We start from the raw sequence: 22,500 nt of genomic DNA, 5'->3' as shown, positions 1-22,500 counted from the left end.
CCTCCCTTCCGTAAATAAGAAAGCTGTTCTTAACACTTCTCTTTTCCCTCCTGTGAGGTCAGCAACCTCTCTGTTGCTCCGCCACTCTGCCGTTCCTCTCTTTCTCCTTTTCTGTCTTCTTTCTATACCTACCCATCAATACAGATGTGCTCTCATGAAACATGCATGAGGACTCAAGAGCCACTTATGTGGAGTTACAGGTAGAAAGGCCTCTTTCGGTTACTTTGTATTCACTGCATGTTGGCTGTTATGTTGAGCAGCACAGAGATTACTTTTCGGAGATGCTCTCCATGACGTGTTTACGGCTCAGGGGTTAGATTGAATGTCAGTGACTGTGGTATTTCAGGCACTTAGAAGAAGCCTGTTGAACTTGAAATGGACCTGAATATCACTTCATGAATATCACTTCAGGAATATCACTTCAGGGATATCACTTCATGACAGATTTTTAACAAGCATGGCAGCACAACATTGGACACAGCACAGTACACACACACTGTACAGGAAACGGTCCAAATAAATATTCAATTCAATATGTCTTCATGTCTGTAAATATATCTTATTTTACAGTAGAAATGTAGGCATGGGCATTCTGGTCTGGCTCACAATCAAGGTGGAGGCAGGGTGTGATGTTTTAGGACATGATGTCGCTGGGGCTCAAGATGGCTGCTTGATGCTGCTGCAGGACCCGAGACTCAGGGCATTACAGGAAGTCATGAGAGACTCAGGGCATTACAGGAAGTCATGAGAGATACACACTTCCTGGAGGTCCCCTGCAGGGCGGCACTGAGGCCAGGGGTTCGGTGCAGAGTGCAGGGAGCTCATACACAGAGAAAACACGTAGGTGTCCTTGTATCTGCGCTGTCGCTTTGGATGAAAAGCATCTGGAAAAAAAAAGCCTCTGAACTCACCAGCCCCTCCCTCAGTGAGACGCAAGCCTTTCTCCTACCCCCTGTTCCCTACCCCCTCTCTGCCCCTCCCTCAGTGAGGCGAAGCCTCCCCCTCTGTTCCCTACCTCTCTGCCCCTCCCTCAGTGAGACGCAAGCCTTCCCCCCCTCCGTTCCCTACCTCTCTGCCCCTCCCTCAGTGAGACGCAAGCCTTTCTCCTAGACCCCCCCCCCACCCCTCCCTACCTCTCTGCCCCTTGGCAGTGCCCGTATTATCACTCTGCCACACAGAATAGCAATGGGGACCCTTTGCCCTGTGGACACATCATCCAGGGTACGTGCGTAAACGATCAGAGGCGTTTCCACGGCAAATATCTCGGGGGTATTATGCCGTTCCAAAACTCCCACCCCCACACGCTCTTTTAAATCAAGGTGTCCTTGCCTCAGCGAGCCGCTGTAAAATAGCCAAATACTGTTATTTCTGATTGAAAGATAACAACTCTAATAGGAATGGTATAAATCTCTCACACTGTCTCATTTCACCCCTAAATATAATAGTCGAGACTGATAAGAGGCTGGCTGAGTAATGCTACTGTTTTTGCTCTGGCAGGAATGAAAAGTCCCATTTCCTGATAAATCAGGTTATCTGCGGCCAAAACAGCTTTATATACTGTCAGCCCAGAAAACTAGTAATCTTCCCACCAACCCTTATCTTGAGCACGTAAGAAAAGAAGTAAACCACAACAAGAGTCAAAAAAAAGTAAAAAGACGGCGCTCTGTGGAAAGGCTGCGATTGCCTGCTTGTGGTGTCTGGCGATTTCGGCAGGAGCGCAGTGAAGCAACGTTTTGAGTGGAAGAGTCTCTTCAGTGAAAGTTAGTAGAATTAATAAAAGGTTTATATTTGTTGACTTTGTGTGTTGTATGTGCAAGTGTGATTTGCCAGTGCCATTGCCTGGTGTGTTGTTGTGTGGGCGCTGGAAAAGATGTGAGGTTTATGGGTGAGTCAGCACTGGCCTTGTGTAATAGGTGGCAATTAATCACAGGGGAAGAGGACAGAGTGTGAGCGAAGGAGAGAAAACAGAAATAAAAACGACAAATTCCACGAATAGAAGGAAGGGAAGAAAACTGAAAAAAAAAATAAGGGGACTAGATGCCAAGGATCTGACTGGAGGCAGAGGCAAGGCTGCAGGGTTGGCTGAATAGACTAGTATTTCTCCTGCTCTCTCTTTCTTTCTGTGTCTTTGTGTTGACAGTGCTATATCTGCAGCTTGGCGGAGTGCGTGCGTGTGTGTGTGTCTGTGTCTGTGTGTGTGTGTGTGTGTGTGTGTGTGTGTGTGTGTGTGTGTGTGTGTGTGTGTGTGTGTGTGTGTGTGTGTGTCTGTGTCTGTGTCTGTGTGTGTGTGTTGTGGTCTGGGAATAGAGTAGATGTGTGGAGTGCAGGTGCTCTTTAACCTGCCCACAGGTGAAGTGTGTGTGGCAGTGTGGCCCAGAGCAGGGGCGGCTCTCTGCTGCATGTGAATGTCAGAGACAGTTAGGGCAACACTCTTTCACTCTTTCATTCTCTCTCTCTCTCTCTCTCTTATTTCTCCATGTTCCTGCTCTCCTCATCCCTGTGGGGAAGGTGAGAATATGCAGTGTAAGCCTTTTGAGTTAGTGTTGCCCCCTCTCACTTTATCACCACCCCCCTCTCTCTCTTTCTCTCTTTCGCTCTGTCACCTCCTCTCTTCCCCCCTGCCTGTGCGCTGACATATAAACTCACTGGACTTGGCACTGCTGTGCCGCTGCTCACCTGTTGCGTGTGGACAGGGCCCGCATCCCCTGTCCGTATGTAGGCCGTCAGGCTGTGGAGAGGCGCTGCTGGGACTGGACCCTCTGGTTTTAGACGGCCATTAATAATGGCACAGACAGACGTGCGGAGGCCTCAGCCGCCTCCCAGACTCCCCGTGCCCTCCTCCACATCCCCAGCAGTCTCTGCCTCCTTCTCCTCTTCATCTGTCTTTTTACTCTTTCACTCACTTTTTATTCTCTCTCTCTCTCTCTCTCTCTCTCTCTCTCTCTGTCTCTTTGCTGCCCCATCCCTTTCTCTTTCATTCCCAAGTTTTCCTGCATTTTCTTTCCTTTTTATTTCATTTTCTTTTCTTCCCTTTATTCCTCACTCACCCCTCTCTGTGCCACCTTCCACATGTTTATTCCTCACTCACCCCTCTCTGTGCCACCTTCCACATGTTTATTCCTCACTCACCCCTCTCTGTGCCACCTTCCACATGTTTATTCCTCACTCACCCCTCTCTGTGCCACCTTCCACATGTTTATTCCTCACTCACCCCTCTCTGTGCCACCTTCCACATGTTTTTCTGGCATCCCAGAGCCCCTTGATCCCTCAGATTCCTTTTTTCCCCTCCTTTTGAAGTAGGTTAACCTTAATGCAACTCCTCTCTCTATCTCTCCCTCTCTCTCCTTCTCTCCCTCTCTCCTTCTCTCCCGCTCTACCTCTCTTTCCCTCTTTCCTCTCACCAGCCAGAGTCTCATTATGCATTGTCTGACAAACAGCCTGCCTCTATGTTTCAGTGCGAGGTGGCAGTGTTCCGGTAGGTTCTGTGGTTACACTCCAAAAAAGAAGCCTTTCCTGGGGACCGCTAGGCATGCTGTGATGCCTTTTCAGCAGGGCTCAGTATAAAGGAACTGCAGTCAAGAGCCTTCTCGCTGGCACAGAGGCTGGATCTGTGAAACTGTTTTGGCTCTGCTTTTGTTTTGGATGTGCTTTTTTGCTTTACCTGCATAACTCTACTCTTAACTGCAAACAGTATAATAAGGCAGGGCAGTACGTAGAATGGCAAATTGAAATTGAAAGGCAGCACTGTAAGCAGTAGCGATTGCCGCGGCAGCCTAAACAAACGATTTATAATGGAGACAATGCAGCGATAATGGCAATCTTATAGGTCCCTTAGTTGCTGAGGCAGTGCCATTTCCCTTCAAGTATTAGGGCTGTTTCCTCCCACTACATTAAGGCCAAACAAATTGGGTTCTTAAGAATAAAGCGCTTGTGGAACATGGCGGGATAGCGGGACCACATCTAAACGGTGGGCCTGGATGTGAATACACATGCCACTCTGTGCACCAGGATGCAGAGGAGTGCAAATTGTAAACATCTGACAGGTTCAGGCGTGTCAGAACTTTATGGGACAGTAAGATGCATTAGACTTAACGTAATCTGACTCCGTAATTAGTAAACAACCTACAATATCACTACAGTTTATAAAACAAATGTTAAACGCAAGGGCAGGGCACAAAAGGAACAGTTTTATAATGCAATAAACGGTAGCTTAAATTTTACAGATGTCAAGTAAACACAAAACCAAACCTGGGATGAATGAGTGAGAGAAAAGGGGAAGGGAAGACAAAGAGTGAAAGAGTAGAATTGAGCAGAGCAGAGCAGAGAAGAGAAGAGAAGCTCCCGAGCACTCTCAGGTGTTTGGTTTTATACTCAAACTCATTCCTATGCATTTGCCAGTGACAAATCCCTGTGAGCCCCCAAGATAGCACTACACCCTCATTAATCAAGGCCCAGCAGAGATCACATTGGACTAGTTGGGCTATAAAGTATAAAACATACTTCAGATTGTAATGAAACCATGACCAGACTGCTGCCCATATAACAAGGATTAGAGACCAAACATGAACATTTTACATTAATACACAGTGAAATTACACAAAGTAAAAAAACAAACAAAAAAACACTCATCTTGAGTCTCTCTGACCCTGGTGAAGGGCTGGGTCAAATGATCAAAGGACACAGGAGATGCAATTAGCAGCATTGTGATCAGGCCTTGGGTGCCTGATATAAGCAGTCCATAGATACATCAGTTCAAGTTGGAAAGCTGTGGTGTGACTTGCCTTTTTGACCAGATAGGCAAATAATGGAATTGTCCATTTAGCTGGATGCAATCATTCTCAGAGTGGATTTTGCCTTACAAAATGAACTCGGGGCCGCGGCTGCATTATCAGGCTCAAAGTGGCAGGTTTGCTGCCTAGCGCTGAGCGAGTGGAGAGGGCTGATTTATGTATCCCACGCAGCTGTCACATCATGACGTGACCTGCTATTTCCCTGATTCACCTCTTGTATGGAGGGATGGCAGGAAAGGTGAAGCTTATTGCGTTTGGTTGGTCGCAACGGAAAGAGCTCATCAGAGTGAGCAATGGAAGCTGCAGACAGCCTTTAAGGAGAAAGATAAAGAATTAAGGAGAAAGGTTATCTCCAAGAAGCAGTTTGTGAAAATATCTCATCTCCCCGTCCCCCTCATCCCGCTCTCCCTCTCTCCATCTCTCTCTCAATCTCTTTCTTGCTCAGCCTGTCTATCAGTAGTGGACACTGACAGGACTTTAAGAGTGTCGTGTCGATCTACGTTTAAACCACATGATTTGTTATTTGTAGTCTCTCATGTCCTGCAATGTGGGGTCTAATGAAATAGCTTCCCAGTGTACTGAGCTGCACAGAGAAGGTATGCTGCTAATGTGATCACTTTTCCAATAAACCATGCCTATTCCAGCATGTCTCTGCTTCTTAAAACTGCACAGTACAAACTGCTGCAAATGGGATATTCAAATTGTACAGCCGTAAAACATAATATCTCCACCATCAATATGGTAATTTCTTTTTCCCTTCTCCTCGCTGCAGCCGCTGATAGTAAAAACCTCGATTTGTGGCAACTTAAACAATAAAAAGGGAGTGCTGGTATTCTGCATTCTGTGCTTAAAAGCCTCATAAACCCAGAGGATTCTGGAGTCAGCCTCCCAGAGCTAACCTTGAAGGTCACCTTTCTGCCAGGCTCTGGCTACAGATCGACCCGAGCCTTCTGCTGCCCCCGCTCTTGCCAAATGTGTGTGTGTGTGTGTGTGTGGGTGACTGGGTGGGAGTGGGGGTATTTTTGTGCACCCCAACATTTGTTCGTCAGGGTCTAGTGAGCCATTCTCACATGCTCTTCCTCCTGTCCCTCCTCCTCTCTCTCCTCCGGCCGCTTGCTAGTGCTAAGCCCCATGTCTGCTTGATATGCTCTTCACCTAGGCACCTGTCATGATTAGCATGTCGAAGGCGTTAGCCGTTATGTAGTATTCCCATTATCATTCAGAAGCTGTCGCACTGCTTTGTAATACTAATTCGGCCTGATACTCAGTGTTAGCACTATCACATCATCTACATAAGCCATGCTGTTACAGTTGCATCAAAGTCTTTTGCGTGACTTTAATGATGTAAGCTACTTAAGAAGCGAGGCAAGACAGAACATGGTGTCACATGATTGTGGAGTGGAGTGAAGATGTCTTTGAAACTTGTGATGTTATTGCTGATACTGCAGCATAATCCATGCTATTGTTATTATTATTTTGGATTAGGATTAGGCAAATGTATAAATGCCATACTTAACACCTATCATTAGTAAACTATACCCAGCTGAGACATTTGCGCCTACTGTACTTAGGGGCTCTGGTTGTTATTGTTTAGGAGTTTGTAGGTTCACTGGCAATGACAGACATGTGTTTATTGAAGCTAAACATCTATTGCAATGTATGCTTCCTCTGTCTTGCATAGCAGTTGACTGACATGTTCCCAATAAATAAGCCGATTGCCTCTGTGTGTCTCCTTCTCTCTCCCTCAGAATAAGATAATCCTGGACCCGCTGACGTTCAGCGAGGCTCGCTTCCGTCCCTCGCTGGAGGAGCGTCTGGAGAGCATCATCAGTGGCGCCGCCCTCATGGCCGACTCGTCCTGCACGCGTGATGACCGCCGCGAGCGCATCGTGGCCGAGTGCAACGCTGTGCGCCAGGCTCTGCAAGACCTGCTGAGCGAGTACATGAACAATGTGAGTCTGCTTTTTCAATGTGTTGCTGCAAGAAACATACAGACACACACACACACACACACACACACACACACACACACACACACACACACACACACACACACACACACACACACACACTCACAGGTGCATTTACTCAAATACATACACACACAAATACACACACACACACATACCAGGTGCACACAGGTGCAAATACACACACACACACCGGTGCATTTACTCAAATACATGCACATACAAATACACACACACACGCACACACACACACACACACACACACACACACACACACACACGGACACACACACACACACACACACACACACACACACACACACACACACACACACACACACTGATAAAGACACAGCTATTCTGTCATATGCATTTAGTAGACCATGTCATGACCAATCAGAGCCGGGGATTTTGAGATTCCTGGAGGTTCTACTGAGGCCCATGTCCTGCTTTTCTGACCATTCTCCTGAGGTCTTTAAGGTCCATTTACCAGTAGGTGTGTTGCCTTTTATGTGGGGGATAACCCCCTGGTTGATGTAGTGAGATGGAGATGCCCAAGTGAAGCCATGTGCAGCCGGCGGGGAAGCAGAGTGGGTGGAAGGAAAGAGGGAGAGAGAGAATGAGAGAGGGAGAGAGGGAGGGAGGGAGGGAGAAAGGGAGGGAGCTGCCTGTCTGATGTTTATGAGTTGAAGCCGCTCATATGATGGCTGTCCTCCCCTGCATATGGGAGAGAGCATAATAGGCATGAGGATGGAGACATAAATATGTCACACGGGTGACTTGTGAAGATCACACAATTACTCACTCCTCTGTCTCAGCCTGTGCCATTCTATCTGTGGATCTACTTCTGTGTGCGTTGCGTGTCCGTAAGTGAGGAGGAATGCATGGTCCACATCTGGAGCCCCTCTGGCACTATACACAGCTTTGCGTTAATTAGTGAAGCAAACCATTATATAAGTCCTGCACACTGCTGAACGTGATATGCTTCGTCTTGAGATACTTTCCAGATGTCAGAGAAGATTCATTTGCATTTTTTATTCTGACATTTTCTACACTGAGTTCATAATCTGTTTATCAATCCTTCAGATTGAATCTGTGCCTTTTGAACGATCGCTTCAGAAACGTCCTTTCTATGACCTCTAACTTAAACGTAATGTAAGCCACAGATGCAAACCACAGTGATGTAAAATGGTGTCCCTCCTTCACATACGATCCCACTGCGTCAGTTTAAGCCTGGTGTAGAGTGGCGGCACACTTGGATCATTAGCAGTGCAGATTCTGATAAAGCTTCAGCTGACAATCCACAGGACGGGGACAGTTAGCTCCAGTGCACTGGCAGTGCGGCAGGGAGAGAGGCTGCCAGCGCGCACGCTCCACAGTGAGCTCCTCTGTGTCCAAGCCACCCGTACATCAGTCAGAGCACTGATGCCTCCAGAGCAATTGGCAGTGTGTCTGTGAGCTGTTATCCAATGAGGCACCCTGAGGCATGCAGTGTGGCATGCACACACACACACACACATACAGAGAAAGAGACCCATACACACACACACACACACACACACACACACACACACACACACACACACACACACACACTCAGTGTTCAAATTATACCGTGAGCTTCGGGGGGCTATTTCGATTGGTGACATCACTCTCCATTTTACATAGGCTTACACACATGATTTCACACTTGTGGTTCACAGTCAATTTTCCTTTGAAATACAAATTAAACGACAAATTAAATGAAACTAATCATACTAGCAAGCACAATATACCTTACACGTTATGGGAATGGTTGAATTTGGGTAAACACTGTTTCAAGGTGCGAACATACAACTTAAGTTTAAGACCCAGAGTTGTTTACAGAAAGTCTCCCGTTTAATAGCCAAGTTCACCTAGCCTAATACAAGGCCAGCCTTTGGTTCATTTGATTCATTTTTCTTGGATAGCCTAAGCCTACCAAACATCAAGCAGATAAAAAAAAAAAATACTTGTTCACGGTTGGAAAATAAATATCTTTACGTTGTTTAGCGTAGGGCATTTAATATAATGTAGCCTAGTGCATTGTGCGCCTGGTGTTATATCACAAAACGTTTGTGCAACAATACGCTTTTAAGAAAGGCTGATCTCTTATAATGGCAACGAGGAAAGACATTTCAGGTCCAATTGATTATTATATGTTCACGTAGCGTTTCAAACAAACTGCAGGGAATGGTGCAATTATGGGTGTATGGGCATTTGCTTAAAAAAGGTTGAGAACCACTAATCTACATGCGAAATTCTCTGAATATTAAGGCAAATTCCCTCATTTATTTAGACATTAAGAATGAAATTGCACAAAATGATAAATCACCTCATTAAACCTCTCCCGTGTCAGTATATCTATGGAACTCCTCCTATGGCGTGTGATTGTAGGCCTGATTTTTAAGCTAAGCAGCAGCGATGGTCGTGGCCGCTGAGTGGAAGGGAGACCTACGGTTAAACCATAGCGATCTTGCTACTCAATATTTTTCTAAGGTTGGCTATCACTATGTTACAAAGGCAGTGAAATATTAGACAAATGTATGGCCAGTTGGCCACCGCTTGTTAACCCATACGCATATCAGGCTTTTGCAGCCTACACTGTGCATTTGTTTTAATTCGTCAGTATTATTTCATAGCAAAGAACACAGTCTGAACGTACCAGATAAATGGTACAGCCCAATGGGGGTGAGGATTTGAAAATCATATTTTATTAGATTATATCCTGAATTGTTGGTACTGTATGTGATGCCAATGCTGCATTTAATTACATGCAATATTGGATAACATTACATTTTATTAAATTCTTTCAGTACCCCCCCAAACTATTATTTTTATCCCTTTTGGGAGGGTCCAAGTCTCATCTAGGAGGGTCGGTCCCCCCCAATACCCCCCGTAATTCGAACCATGCACACACACACACACACACACACACACACACACACACACACACACACACACACACACACACACACACACACACACACACAGAGACCCATTCACACACACACTCTCTCTCTCATCCTCTCTCTCTCTATCTCTTTCCCTCTCTCTCTCTGAGGGCCCTGTTTTTGGAAAGCCTCATAGTCATTTGAGAATGAAAGGATGGCACTTTACCCAAACACTGCTTCATAAGACTAAACTAATCAGGTCATAAATGTATTTATAGCACTGGTGTTCAAACTATTTATGATCCTATATGGCATCTGACATGATGGATGGAATGACAACTTAATAACATGTGATGTGAAATAAAGCTTGCATTTAAAATGTCATGGTGGTTACCGATGATGGCATGACATAAGTCAAACCAGCAAATAGAGCTTGTCATGATGTGTCAGTATATCGGTGTTACAGTTATGCATGTTTTATGAAGCAGGGCTAAAGTAAAGTGTCACTGAATAAAGGTGTGACATACTGTCTCCCATGAATACACAGGGATGCTATCACACACACACACACACACACACACACACACACACACCCACACACCAGAATGTTGTGGATGTGCGAGAAGTGTCAAACAAAGACTTCTGAAGCGTTCTGATGGCTGTCAGAGATAGCATCACACTGCCATCACATATGTTTACCTGGTCTGTTTGGCCTGTCAGGTGCCCCCCGTGAGGAGCGTTTATGGAAGGATTCTGCCCATTTCACTTGGTGCTTGCTCCAGTCTAAGAATAGGCATATTTTTTTAAAGCACAAATCACAAGTCCTGCCCATCATGACTCATGACGTATGCAAGGATTTTCAGAAAGCCTTTTCAGTGGGTGTGTGTGTTTGTGTGTGTGTGTGTGTGCGTGCGTGTTTGCCAGGGTAAGTCTGCTGTCTCTCAGATGGTGCTGTGGTGTCAGCAGAGTGTCAGACACTTGGAGGAGTGGAGCTCAGGCATTAAGCATGTAAGTGTGTGTGTGTGTGTGTGTGTGTGTGTGTGTGTGTGTGTGTGTGTGTGTGTGTGTGTGTGTGTGTGTGTGTGTGGACGAGTGGATCTCAGTATTAAGCATACGTAATCCACTGGCTTTGTCCTAAGTGTGGGAGGACAACGTGCATGCTGCCACAGCATCAGGGTCTTGACCAATCTGGTCAAAAAAGCCAGAACCAGAGCCCTGCTAGTCTATGGCAAGTCCTCCCGTCATTATGCCGATCCTCAATCATTCTGTGTGTGTGTGTGTGTGTGTGTGTGTGTGTGTTTGTTTGCTAGCGACCCCACCAACTGTCCTGGTGTGGCATCACCAGAAGATAACTCCACATGCTGGTATAACAAGCTTGTTCAAATATCGAGGCAGAGGATGTGCTTATTGCATGTCCTAAACGGCTCCTTTTGTGTGGATGTATGCAAGTGTATTTGTAATCACGTTTGATGCTGGTCTGTGGGCATAAGCCTGTGTGTTTTGGCTGTTGCTCAATTCTGATTTGGCCTGTAACTAGGTGAGCTTCACTCTAGGAGATCCAGGAGAGGAGAGCATGGCCTGGGAGAGTTCTCTGGGAGAAGGGCTTTCTGTGGGGGTGAGGTTTGGCTGCGGTTCGCCTGTGGGCTACACCATTTAGAGAGAGAGAGAGAGAGAGAGAGAAGAGCATCTGATCTTCCACAATCACACAGACTGTTTAAAGAACCATTATCATCTTTGATTTATTTAATTTTTAACTTCCCTCGTCTCGTCTCTGACTAGCATGTGTTTTCCCTCCCTCTCTCTATCAAATTCACATTCAAATTCTAAATGCTTTATTGGCATGACAAGGTTACTCAGATTACTCAAAGCTGTACTCATATTGCCAAAGTTATTTCCAGTATACAATAAATCTGGACATGCACATATACATATCAGTGCAAAGAATGGAAGAATAAAATAAATACATTAAGCAAAATAAAATGCAGTATATGGTATATTTGTGTATTTTGTGTGTGTGTGTGTGTGTGTGTGTGTGTGTGTGTGTGTGTGTGTGTGTGTGTGTGTGTGCCCTGTCTCATTCTCCTAATAGTATCTTTAATTTTGATACATCATTAAGTTGATTAAAATTAGGAATTTCTGAATTGAATGTGTTGAAGAAAAGGCTTCTTGTGTGATTGAAGGATGTATGTACATTGTTGGAGAAAATGCCATGATATTTTGTCCAATTTGTGGACATACAGCCTGTATTTGGTTAGAGTCAGTCTCTGTTTTCTATCTCTGACAGTAGAGTTATTCTGCTAATTCATATTCTCGGTTTAGGGCCAGAAAACATTATAATCTACTTTGATATTTAGTTTCTTCTTCCCAATGTTCCAAATAGGCTTCTCTACATTGCTTCATAATTTGGTTTACTTGAGTTCATACATTTCTCACACTCTTTTGGAAAACAATTAACACAGATGTCATTCAAAGACTCTCAGCTTCCCTGTGCTAAATAAAAGGGAGACATCTATTCACTGGTGGTACTGTAGATATTCCTTGTATAAGTCTGAATCTCTGATACACCTTTGTGAATCTCCTTTGCACAATTCTTCAATCAACAATCATTCATTATTAACGTTTTTCATGTGACGTATTCTAGGTTCTATAGCTTTGTTTACATCCAGCTGGTAGGCAAGGGACAAGTTGAACCCATTGAACATCCTTGTCTGCAGCTGCCTCTCAGTAGGCTACATCTCTGTATTTCAGCAATGTCAACATTTCAGGCATCAATAAAGGTGATGATGAAACATTATCCCATTGTTCAATATTTGATAGCCTGTCACAGGAACGTTGTTTCGCTAAAATCGCCCTGATTTGGTGCATTGATCTGTATCGGAGAACCTGCATGTAGCCTAATGGTAGCCTAACTTTTTTCTCTGTTCAAAACTCGGTTTACCACGAAGGCGATAGCCTTTCTTAGAAGCTGTGAAATTTGACCAGAAAGGAACATGTCTTCCTTCTGAAAGCTGACACAAAATCAAACAATATTTGATCATTTAACTTCAACTGAACAGCGACAGGTTTTGGTAGGCAGTAGACTCAGCAGACTTTAAAATGGTAGCCTAGAAGCTACTGTTATAGCCAGCGTCAGTCAGCATCATAACATTAATGGCGTTAGTCATGAATCCTGTAACATATTATATCATATAACAGCGATGGCTTATTCCAAGACGATCTGCATGGATATATAACCACCCAGAAAAACAGAATGTGAGTGATAAAGTTCATTAATTGTGTGAAACTTTTTATTAGTTATCCATTGCAGCATCGCCTATATTAGGCTGTTATGCTAGCTCAGCCTTTAAATATGTTGTTATTTTGGTCATGTGGACTTGATTAAACGGGTAAAGATAATTCATAAACTGCTTATTTCTTACATGACTGAAGCAGTAGCCTAGGTTCAACAGTGGTGTTTGAGGTTGCTGTGTTAAGTTGTTGTGTGTGATCGCTAAACTATTAGGATCAAATCAGTTTATTTTGACATACGGGGAGTTAGCCTAAGTGACCTGTAACGTTAGCCTATAGCACAAAAAGCCTATTCTGTTTTCATTTATTAGCATTTGTTGTGATTATATAATCAAATGACACACATGATAACTTGAAATAGAAGGACAGAAGATAGGTGATTGATGTCCACAAGCCTCTAATTTCACGAGACAAATTAGAACAAACTGTTCGGTAAAAATAATCTTGCCATGTTTAAAATGCTGCACTTTTTTTCCCTTCATAGCCTGTCTCTGGCAATTCATTTTGGATGACTGTAGATAGTTGTATTTTAGCCCTACGTCTTCGTAGACAGTAGGCTACACCATTAGGCTATCTTGAGAATAAAAGACTTCACAGCTGCTAACGATCATCCTCCACAACCACGAGGGATAGGTAGGCTAAACGGTCGTTAAATTAGCCTTTTTTGCTTCTTATTGTAAAACCAACTGTTAGGGCCTACACAAAAAGTGGTCGGCATCCCGGTCAATATTTGATATTAAAATTTCAATTTTGAAGCTATTTGTAACTATGTGTAGCCTATGCAACCCGACTGTTGTAGGCTTGCCTACCACTCTCTGCAGTGCCTTGCCTACCATTCTTGCCTACCACTCTAGTTGTAAACAAACGGTCACATGACATTATGACGTAGGTGCAAAACCTTAATACATAAGAGATACCATGTCTGTTCTATGTTGTTATTTGCAATTATGGATCTAAGACACATTTAGAAAAAGTGCTGTATTGCCTATTTGGTGAAGAAAACAGTATAAAAACTGTTTACTGTAGGTCTGTTTCAATGAAAAATGACAAGTTGTAGTTCAATGAAACGTGTCATGTCTAGGTGCTTACTATAGGTCTGATGTGTCAATGACAGGAACATCTTGGGAGGAATGAATACAATTATTTTTTATTCAGTATATTTTGTCTTTTCAACCAGAAAGAAATGGCACATAAAGCAAAAATTAAGACTTAAACTCTTTTTTAGAACTATGTTTTGCATTTTGTTGTCCAGTGTGTAATGATTGATTGAAATCACACAGTGATTTGACTACATGCAAAATTTGCTTTTGCTGCATGTTTTAAATGTTTTGAGAGAGTAAGTGCCTTTTGCAAGCAAAATGTGTCATTTTGGCCAGAGTGCTTGTTTAGACCTGCGTGTTAATTGTTTTGAAAACATGGTGTCAGATTTGACACAAGCATTAAAGCGATCAAGGCAAACACTAAATGATTAGTGGACATCTGCCTAATTCAGCTCTACATGCATTTGTTACCGTTTTCTCTGTACTGTACATGTAAAATGTATCTGCAGAATTCTGCATGTAGGGATTCTATTGTGTGTTTGTCCCAATGAGTATAGCTATGATGACTATCTCTCTCTCTCTCTCTCTCTCTCTCCCCACCACCTCAGAGAAAACTGACTGTGCAGAGATATTTTCAGCTGCTTCATTAGCTTCTGAAGTTGTGGTTTGGGAGCTTCAGCTGGGAGCCTAAAAGGTGCCCCCGGTCATGATGATGGGAGGAAAAACACACACACACACACACACACACAAGGAAGACGAGAGTCTTTTGAGGCTTCAGAGAGCGCTAAAAGAACTAGCGTAAATCTCATTACAATGTCATAGGAAACAAATGGCTCTGACCCCAATTCCTCTGCTTCCTTGAAAATTTGCCAGATACATTTAAATAGCCTGGCACATTTTGGGTGTCTTTGCTGCAGTTATGGAGGATTTAAGCCTCTTTTATGAAGGGCCCTGCTGCAGTAGGAGTAAGTGGTTTTAAATATGCATTTGTGCATTTTTGTGTGTATTTGTACAGTTGTAGTATGTGATAAGCTTGATTCTCTATGTGAATGAGTGTGTGTGTGCATGCATTTGTGTATGTGTCTCTACAGTATGTGTGAGAGAGAGAGAGAGAGAGAGAGAAAGAGAGAGAAAGAGAGAGAGGAAGGGAGAGAGAAGGAGTCAGAAAGAGCTAAAACTAAATATTTTATGTTCACACTCATTTCTCAAAAAAACCCTCAAAGCAACCCACACACCACCTGTTGAGGGCCCAAGCAATTCACAGAGTTTATGCAAAAAAGCTTTCAGACAGCGAGCCAGTTGACATTTATTGTAGTGAGGCGGTCCAGCCAGCTTGAGAGCCATGCCCAGAGAGCTGCCACTGGAGCCCCTCCCCACCCTCTGCTGCTGCTGCCACGGCCTCATCCCTTCTCTCTGGAGAGTCCAAATTGCACTTGATGTCAGCACCAGAAACACCTCTGTTACCCCCCTCCCCCTCTCACAAACACACACACACACACACACACACACACACACACACACACACACACACACACACACACACACACCACCACCACCACCACCACCACACTATAGGTCCCATCTAATCATTTAGCTGGCCCCTTCCCGAAACATTCAGTGGCACAGCACAAGGTTAATCAATGTGCCAACAGACCATAAATTAGGCCGAAGTGACAGGCGAATGTCCATACCTGTCCGGGCCGCTGGTGATCGGTGATTGGTGACAGCGGCCGGGCTCCCGCTTGGCTGCTGAATCATCAACGCTCCTTGATTTAGCTACGGCAGCCGCGACAGGCTGATCTATCAATTGATCGGCGGGAGTAATGCATTGCTGGCATCTGGTCAAGGGAGTCTGGGGTCGGGCGGGCAGGAGGACCGGGCACTGGGAGGGTTATTGCACCCAACCTCTCCCCCCCCCCACCCCCCCGCGCTCCACTCCCCTCCCTATGCAAGCAGTAAACAGGATTTAGGGAGTTGGTTAGCAGAGCTTAATCTTGCAGTTAGCGGGACGTGGCACCCCTGCGGCTGCTGGCCGTTTAAAGAAGACGGATGCCCCGGCGCTGGGCAGAGCTGGGCTGGCCCTGGGGAGTGACACAGAGGGCTTAATCAACAGCCTCTACTGCCCTGCAGCCTCTACTGCTGCTGCTGCTGTTGCTGATGGAGGCCAACCACTGCAAACCTTTTAGGAGAGAGAGAGAGAGAGAGAGAGAGAGAGAGAGAGAGAGAGAGAGAGAGAGAGAGAGAGAGAGAGAGAGATGCATTTTGGATGCAAGACTCATCACCCCTCTCCAGTGCCCCTGATTGCAGAGGAAGTGTTGTGCTGCCAATCAGTTATTTGTTCTGGAGAAGAGAGGATAAGGAGCCCCAGCAGCACAGGAGACAGAGAGAGAGGCATGGTGGCTGGGCTCAGCATGGACCCCTTGTCATCCCTCTCCAAATGCTCCAAGCCCCCCATTTACAAATCACAGATTCCACTGTGTCTGCTGCACGCTGTCATCTCAGGAGATAATAGCGGGTCTTTATTGGGCGACCGTGCTGGCTGAATCGATGACTCTGTGTTTACTTCTAGGTGTCATTCAAGGTTTTATGAAGGACACGGATGAACAAGGAGAGCTGAATTAAACATGAATGACTGGGCTCAGCAGTAATTACCATCCATGTAACACTGCATTAAAATGGAGCTCAACTGAGAGTGCATTAACGTACTGTATGGCCGTCTGGTCCACACTCTCCTCCTACTCACTGGCGGGCTGAGACATTCACCTATTTGTGTTTTGGCTCAAGTCATTTTGCTCAAGTCTCAATCCTCCAAGGTGTGTGTAAGGTTTGTGTGGCACTAAGTACAGTCCCCATGGACAATACTGTGTAAACTCTACTGAAATGGCAGACTGAGTGACTTTACTGATCTAGGGATGAAAGGCCTATATATGCCTATATCATGTATTCCTAGGTTGAGTAAGTAAGAACATGTCTTCAATTGTAAGAACATGTCTTCAGTTATGGACAGGGTTGTAGTGGTTAAATAAGAGGTGGGTAAACTATGAATTCTGTGATCATGGTAAGGTGGACTGGTATTGGATTTAAAAAAAAAAGACATTCAGAACAGGTTTGATGATGGTGGAGGTTATTGTCCAATGTTTATAACAATACCAGTGGTATTAAATGGTTCCTAAAGTGTTGATAAGTGTACATATTGTGAATGTGGATAATACAGTGTGATTTGTTAATGTTAAAAGTTGCAATTGGTGAACAAACTATTTTGAGAGGTGAATAAACTCTAATAAGAGGTGGATAAACTGTGTTTACTTGCGTTAAGCCTCCACTACATCCCTGGTTACAGGGATGTCAATCTTAATTATGCAGCTAAATTTAAAATCAATAGATAATATCCATAACAACAATTGACATGAAGCTAAAGTCTAAGTCACAGTCATAAATGACTGCAGAAGCTAACTTTTCATTGTATGCTTAACATTATTTCATGAATAACCTATTTTGTGCTGCACATGAGTGAGATACATCATATTAATTGTTTAAATGTAAAAAATTTTGTCACAAAACCTAGTTAGAGCGGACACGTTTTACTGGATACTGGACATTTATACTGTTTATTAGTAGTAGTAGTAGTAGTAGTATTCATATTGTTTATGTTTTTTTTTTTTTAATTCAAATTTACTAAGGCAAAAAAGATAGGGCCCATCACGTTAGTTAGTTTGAGGTTCAGGCTAACTGAAGCCCTGCAGCTGTCACAGGATCCTCCACCCACTCTACTGACACCACCCTAAGGGCTTTTTCACATGTGGTTAGTTCCAGGCAATCAGGTTCATCTCAGGCACACACACACAAACACACACACAAACATACACACACACACACACTTGAAATGTGTCTGTGTAAACAATTTGATTGATCTAAATGGGGGAAGGCTCATGTCTCCAGGGAGCTGCTGACCACTAAGATGCAGCAGTACAGGTGATGGGCCCCCCCCCCCATCTCTCTTTTTCTTTGTCTGCCCCCTTTCTTTCCATTTGAGAGCTGAAAGGGGTTCCATAATCAGTGCTAGCTTTGCCTTGTAGATTGTTTAGAGACATGCTCAGCACATTGAGGCTCTGTTGCAGTCATGTGGGAAATGCAGACATTGTGTGGCAGTAAGCAGAGAGTCTGCCGAGAGTCCCACTGCTTTTTGTTCTGCCGCTGATAATACATATAGAAGAAGTCAAGTTTCAATTACCCCAGTGCATCTCTCTCTCTCTCTCTCTCTCTCTCTCTCTCTCTCTCTCTATGTTCCTTTCTTTCTCTCCATCCACCTCTCACTCTGCCTCATCAGGGGCTGCCTCCTCCTCCTCGTTTTATATCCTCCTCCTCCTCTCTTTCCCTTTGGCACCTTTCTCTCTGTCTGTTTTCACACGTTGAGATCTCATTTAACAAATGTACTCACACACACACACGCGCGCGCGCACGCACACACGCACGCACGCACATAGACACACACACACACACATTACGCTGTGTTACTCCATCTCCTGCTGCCCACTATTAGAATGTGGTGCATGTGGGCTGTGGGATCTTGCATTATGTTGCAGTAAGGAGTAGGTAATTAATATTACACAATCAGACAGCATGGGGACGTGTGCACATACACACACACCCACCCACATACACACATCCACTCTCTCACACACACACACACACACACACACACACACACACACACACACACACACACACAAACACACACACACACACACACACAATACTGGGGTAACCCACTGTATTGCAGTGGCATGGTAGTCTGCTTAGGAAGAGGTATTCGCTGGAATAGCCTAATGTACTATGATACCACAGTGCTCAAAAAGCTTGTGCATTGATGCCCCTTGTGTGTGTGTGTGTGTGTGTGTGTGCTCTTTTCAGCAGTGCCTGAGTGTTTGTTTGTTTGGCAATGCCCTAATATTTGTTTGTTTGTTTGTGTGTTTGTGTGTTTGTTTATCTCATGTGCATTTGTATCACAATCCCCACAGGGATGTTTATTTAGCGATGCCCTGATGCATGCTTGCCTAGCGATGCCCCTGGCGGGCCGTTTGTTTAGCAGTGCCCTTTTTTACTCAGTGGCTTTGACTGGGAGTGCTTAGGAGTGCCCGACTCTCTGTACATTTGCAGTGTCAGGGCTCAGTGTCTTGTGTACTCATACACTGGGACATTGCGGGGTGGTGCAGTGGGAGTGGTTGGGAGCGACCGTGTCGTCCATGTCAAACAGCCTAATGGATTTCATTTGAAGTGTGCACATGTTTGGGTAAAACACTTCTACCAGGGAATGACACATCTTCTTTTTTTTTTCCTTTAGAGGACTAGGTGTCCCAGAATGAACCACCTCCTACACACACACACACACACACACACACACGCACACACACACACACTGTACTGCCTTCGCCTGTCTAACAGCAGGGGAGGTCGGGGGCCATAATGCTCCCTCTGCCCACTTAATGCCAGCATATGATGGCAGCCCCTGGGGCTCAGGTCGGCCTGCCCGCGGTAATACCACCACCCAGCGGGGGTCCCGTTCTCCTTAATGCCAGTGCGCTCACCAGGGCAGGCAGGGGCACTCCGGGGGGTCTCGCTCTCCTCCTCTGCCCCTGGCGCGCCGGCTGGGCATGTGGGCGGTCGGCCAGTGGGCCGGTCGGCGTGTGCCTTTGTGACGCCCGCGCGGGTTTTGTTTGAGGAGCCTGGAGGTCGTCCAGCCTGCTGGCCGTCCAGAGATCCCATTAATCCACTGCCACCACAGCGCCGACCACCGTGTCAGACAGCAGCTTAACAAGCAGGCTGCCGGCTAATCACCGGGCAGCCACCAGCCGTGCCTGACAGGTATGGCACTGTGACTGGGACTCACACACACAAACTCACTCTCTCTCTTTCTCTCTCTCCCTTTCTCTCTCTCACCACCCACACACACACAATCTCTCTCTCTCTCACACACACACAGACACACACAGACACACACACACACACACACACACTCATGCACACACACATCCCTTCCTTGTCTTCCTTTTCATCCTTTGCCATTTTGCTCATCTTTACACCCCCCTCCATCTCCCATCTCTTTCTCTTGTTTTTCTCTCTTGATCTTCTTCAGATTGGGAGGAAGGGTGTTGTCATGATTGTGCTTGCACTGCTTCTCGGAGGCACTCGACCATAAAAAAGGCCTTGTCTGGCTGGATGGCAGAATAGACGTGGGAGGGAGGGACTGCGTGTGAGCGATGCGATCTGCTTGCCATTATTCCCCGTTACGGCTATGGCGTTTTAGCAGCTCCGTGTGACATAACACTCTTCACGGTATTTGGAGCGTGATTTCCATGTGTGCTAGCTGCAAGCGTCTTGTTGCAGAGGCATGATTCAGTGATGTGCACAGCCAAGTCTAGAAATGAAAACACACTACAGTATTTCTCAGTTTTTCATCCATCTTTCCTTCCCTCTCCCTCCTCATGCGCTCATGTGTACATGTGAGACTGTATGTGTTAGTGTGTTGTGTATGGAGCCTAGAAAGCTTTCTGTGGTTATCAATACATAAAAGATTGCTGAGTTTCCTTTAGATCTTCTCCTCATCCTCTCACATCATCTTTCCCCCACCCGACCCCTCCCATCAGTGATTACAGACTCAGCACTTCTGAGGCCTTAAGTGCCCCCACGCCTGCCCATAAATCATATGCCCCCCCACACATACACACACACACACACACACACACACACACACACAAACACACACACAGACAAGCACACAGACAAACACACACACAGACGCTCTCCCATCTGTCAACACATGCCGCCGCCTCCATGCATCACGCTCTGCCGGCAGAATGTGTCTCCGTAACCAGAGTGAGGGCACCTCCAGCACACCATATCCCACACCAGGGTGCAGGAAACAACCGCCCTCTTCCCCCTGCTCCTGTATTAAATCGCTAAAGGCTAAAGGCTAACCTCTCTCTCAGGCTCAGCAGTGGATAAATCAATGCTAGGCCGGGACCATTTTCCTATAAGCCGTGTAATGCATACACATTTTGTCCCCATGCTTGACTCAGCTGGTAGGGGATATTTGACCTCCCAGAGGGCCTTTTTGGATGCTGATCAGTGTGCACTGAACGGCCATGTCAACCGCGGTGACCCATGGGGCCCAGAGCTAGCGTTCTGGGAGAAAGTTTAGGTGTGAAAAATGTAAGTTTTGCTGTTGATTGGAACTTACTTCCCAAGGCTGCTCTCAACCTCACCGCTGGTGGCCTTGTGGACAGGATGGATGGGATGGCCGGGAGGCTTTGTTTGATTTTTGTTGGGGGCATTTATTTTTGTTCTCCTGCGCTATTCACTTTCACTTTTGGATCCGCAATTATTCAGCCCCACTTGCTAATAATCCAGAGGGGGCTGGATCTGAGGTTTTGTCTGACAATTTATTTATTTATTTATTTATTTTCTGTGGGTGGCAGAGACCCTCAGCTCTGCGTCTCCTTCTTGTAGATCCTCTCCCAACTCCCTCGTCCTCCTCCAAAATGTGTTATACTGACAGAAGCTCTGCCAAGGAAAATGAACAAAGAGAACAAATTAAGAAAGAAGAAAGGAAGAAAGAAAGAAAGAAAGAAAGAAAGAAAGAAACAAGAAAGGAAGATAAAAAACCCTTCTCAAAGGTTATCAACTCCTTTAATCCAGTGGTCCTGACAGATAATTTAAGCCGAGTGCAAGCAAAGTGGAGTTTATGATTCTGCCGACGTTTTCATTAGTTTGCTCTTCATGTTAGCCGGCTGTAGTAATGAGCTAAATAAAAACGTCCCTGAAATGATAATAAATCACTCTGCGGCTTTGTTGTCTGCCGCATGGCTTTATTGCTGCCGACTGATGTGAAAACAAATGAGATTTCACATTTCTTTAGGGGATCACATTGCAAGGCTTCTGTTCCTCTGGCGGTGAATGACAACACACGTGAATGGTTATGTGTTGCTGTTTTTTCTTCAGAGATTAGCATTTGGTATGATATTTTTAATTGCTGGCTCATAGTTCATAGTGCTTAAAAGTCCTGAGCCTTCCCTGCATGGTGTATGGTATATTGGTGTCTGTGTTTTTGTGTGCGTGTGTGTGCGTGCGTGCACTTGTATCTACCTATATGTATGTGTGTATTCTTGTATGTGTGCGAGAGTGAGTGAATATGTGGGTCAGTCGCTGTGTCGTATTCATTTCCACTGAACACACTATGTTCCGATCCATAGTTCATCTCCATAGTTGTCTCATATGACATCTATGTCAGTACCCCATGATAAATAGCTAATCATTGCCACATTGTTGAGGTTTGGATGAGATGTGGCGCTGGCATTGGCTTTCTCGTTTGTGTCCATTTTGCTGGGAAGGCTGAGAAGCCATATGCTATTTAGGATATTTGGGATTGTGCTCCCCTGTTTTTGAGGGGAGTACAAATCGGAGTACAAAAAGGAATTATCTAATTTAGTAGAGGATGAAGTAG

The 22,500-nt window shown here is 45.2% G+C and overlaps 1 protein-coding gene across 2 annotated transcripts in view; it reads left to right on the top strand.

Moving 5' to 3' along the window:
• Positions 1 to 22,500, top strand: part of ctnna2 (catenin (cadherin-associated protein), alpha 2) — a 404,887-nt gene that overhangs the window by 118,047 nt on the left and 264,340 nt on the right. For both annotated transcript variants that reach the window (XM_048246926.1, XM_048246933.1), the window contains one exon: positions 6,539 to 6,742. In XM_048246926.1, coding sequence (XP_048102883.1) covers positions 6,539 to 6,742 — 204 coding nt within the window. The remainder of the gene's footprint in view (positions 1 to 6,538; positions 6,743 to 22,500) is intronic.

This window comes from Alosa alosa, chromosome 1 (genome assembly GCF_017589495.1).
Source record: "Alosa alosa isolate M-15738 ecotype Scorff River chromosome 1, AALO_Geno_1.1, whole genome shotgun sequence".
NCBI classification, from domain to species: Eukaryota; Metazoa; Chordata; class Actinopteri; order Clupeiformes; family Clupeidae; genus Alosa; species Alosa alosa.
Note: the sequence above shows the minus strand (reverse complement) of the source record. Positions and strands in the feature narration are given on the sequence as shown.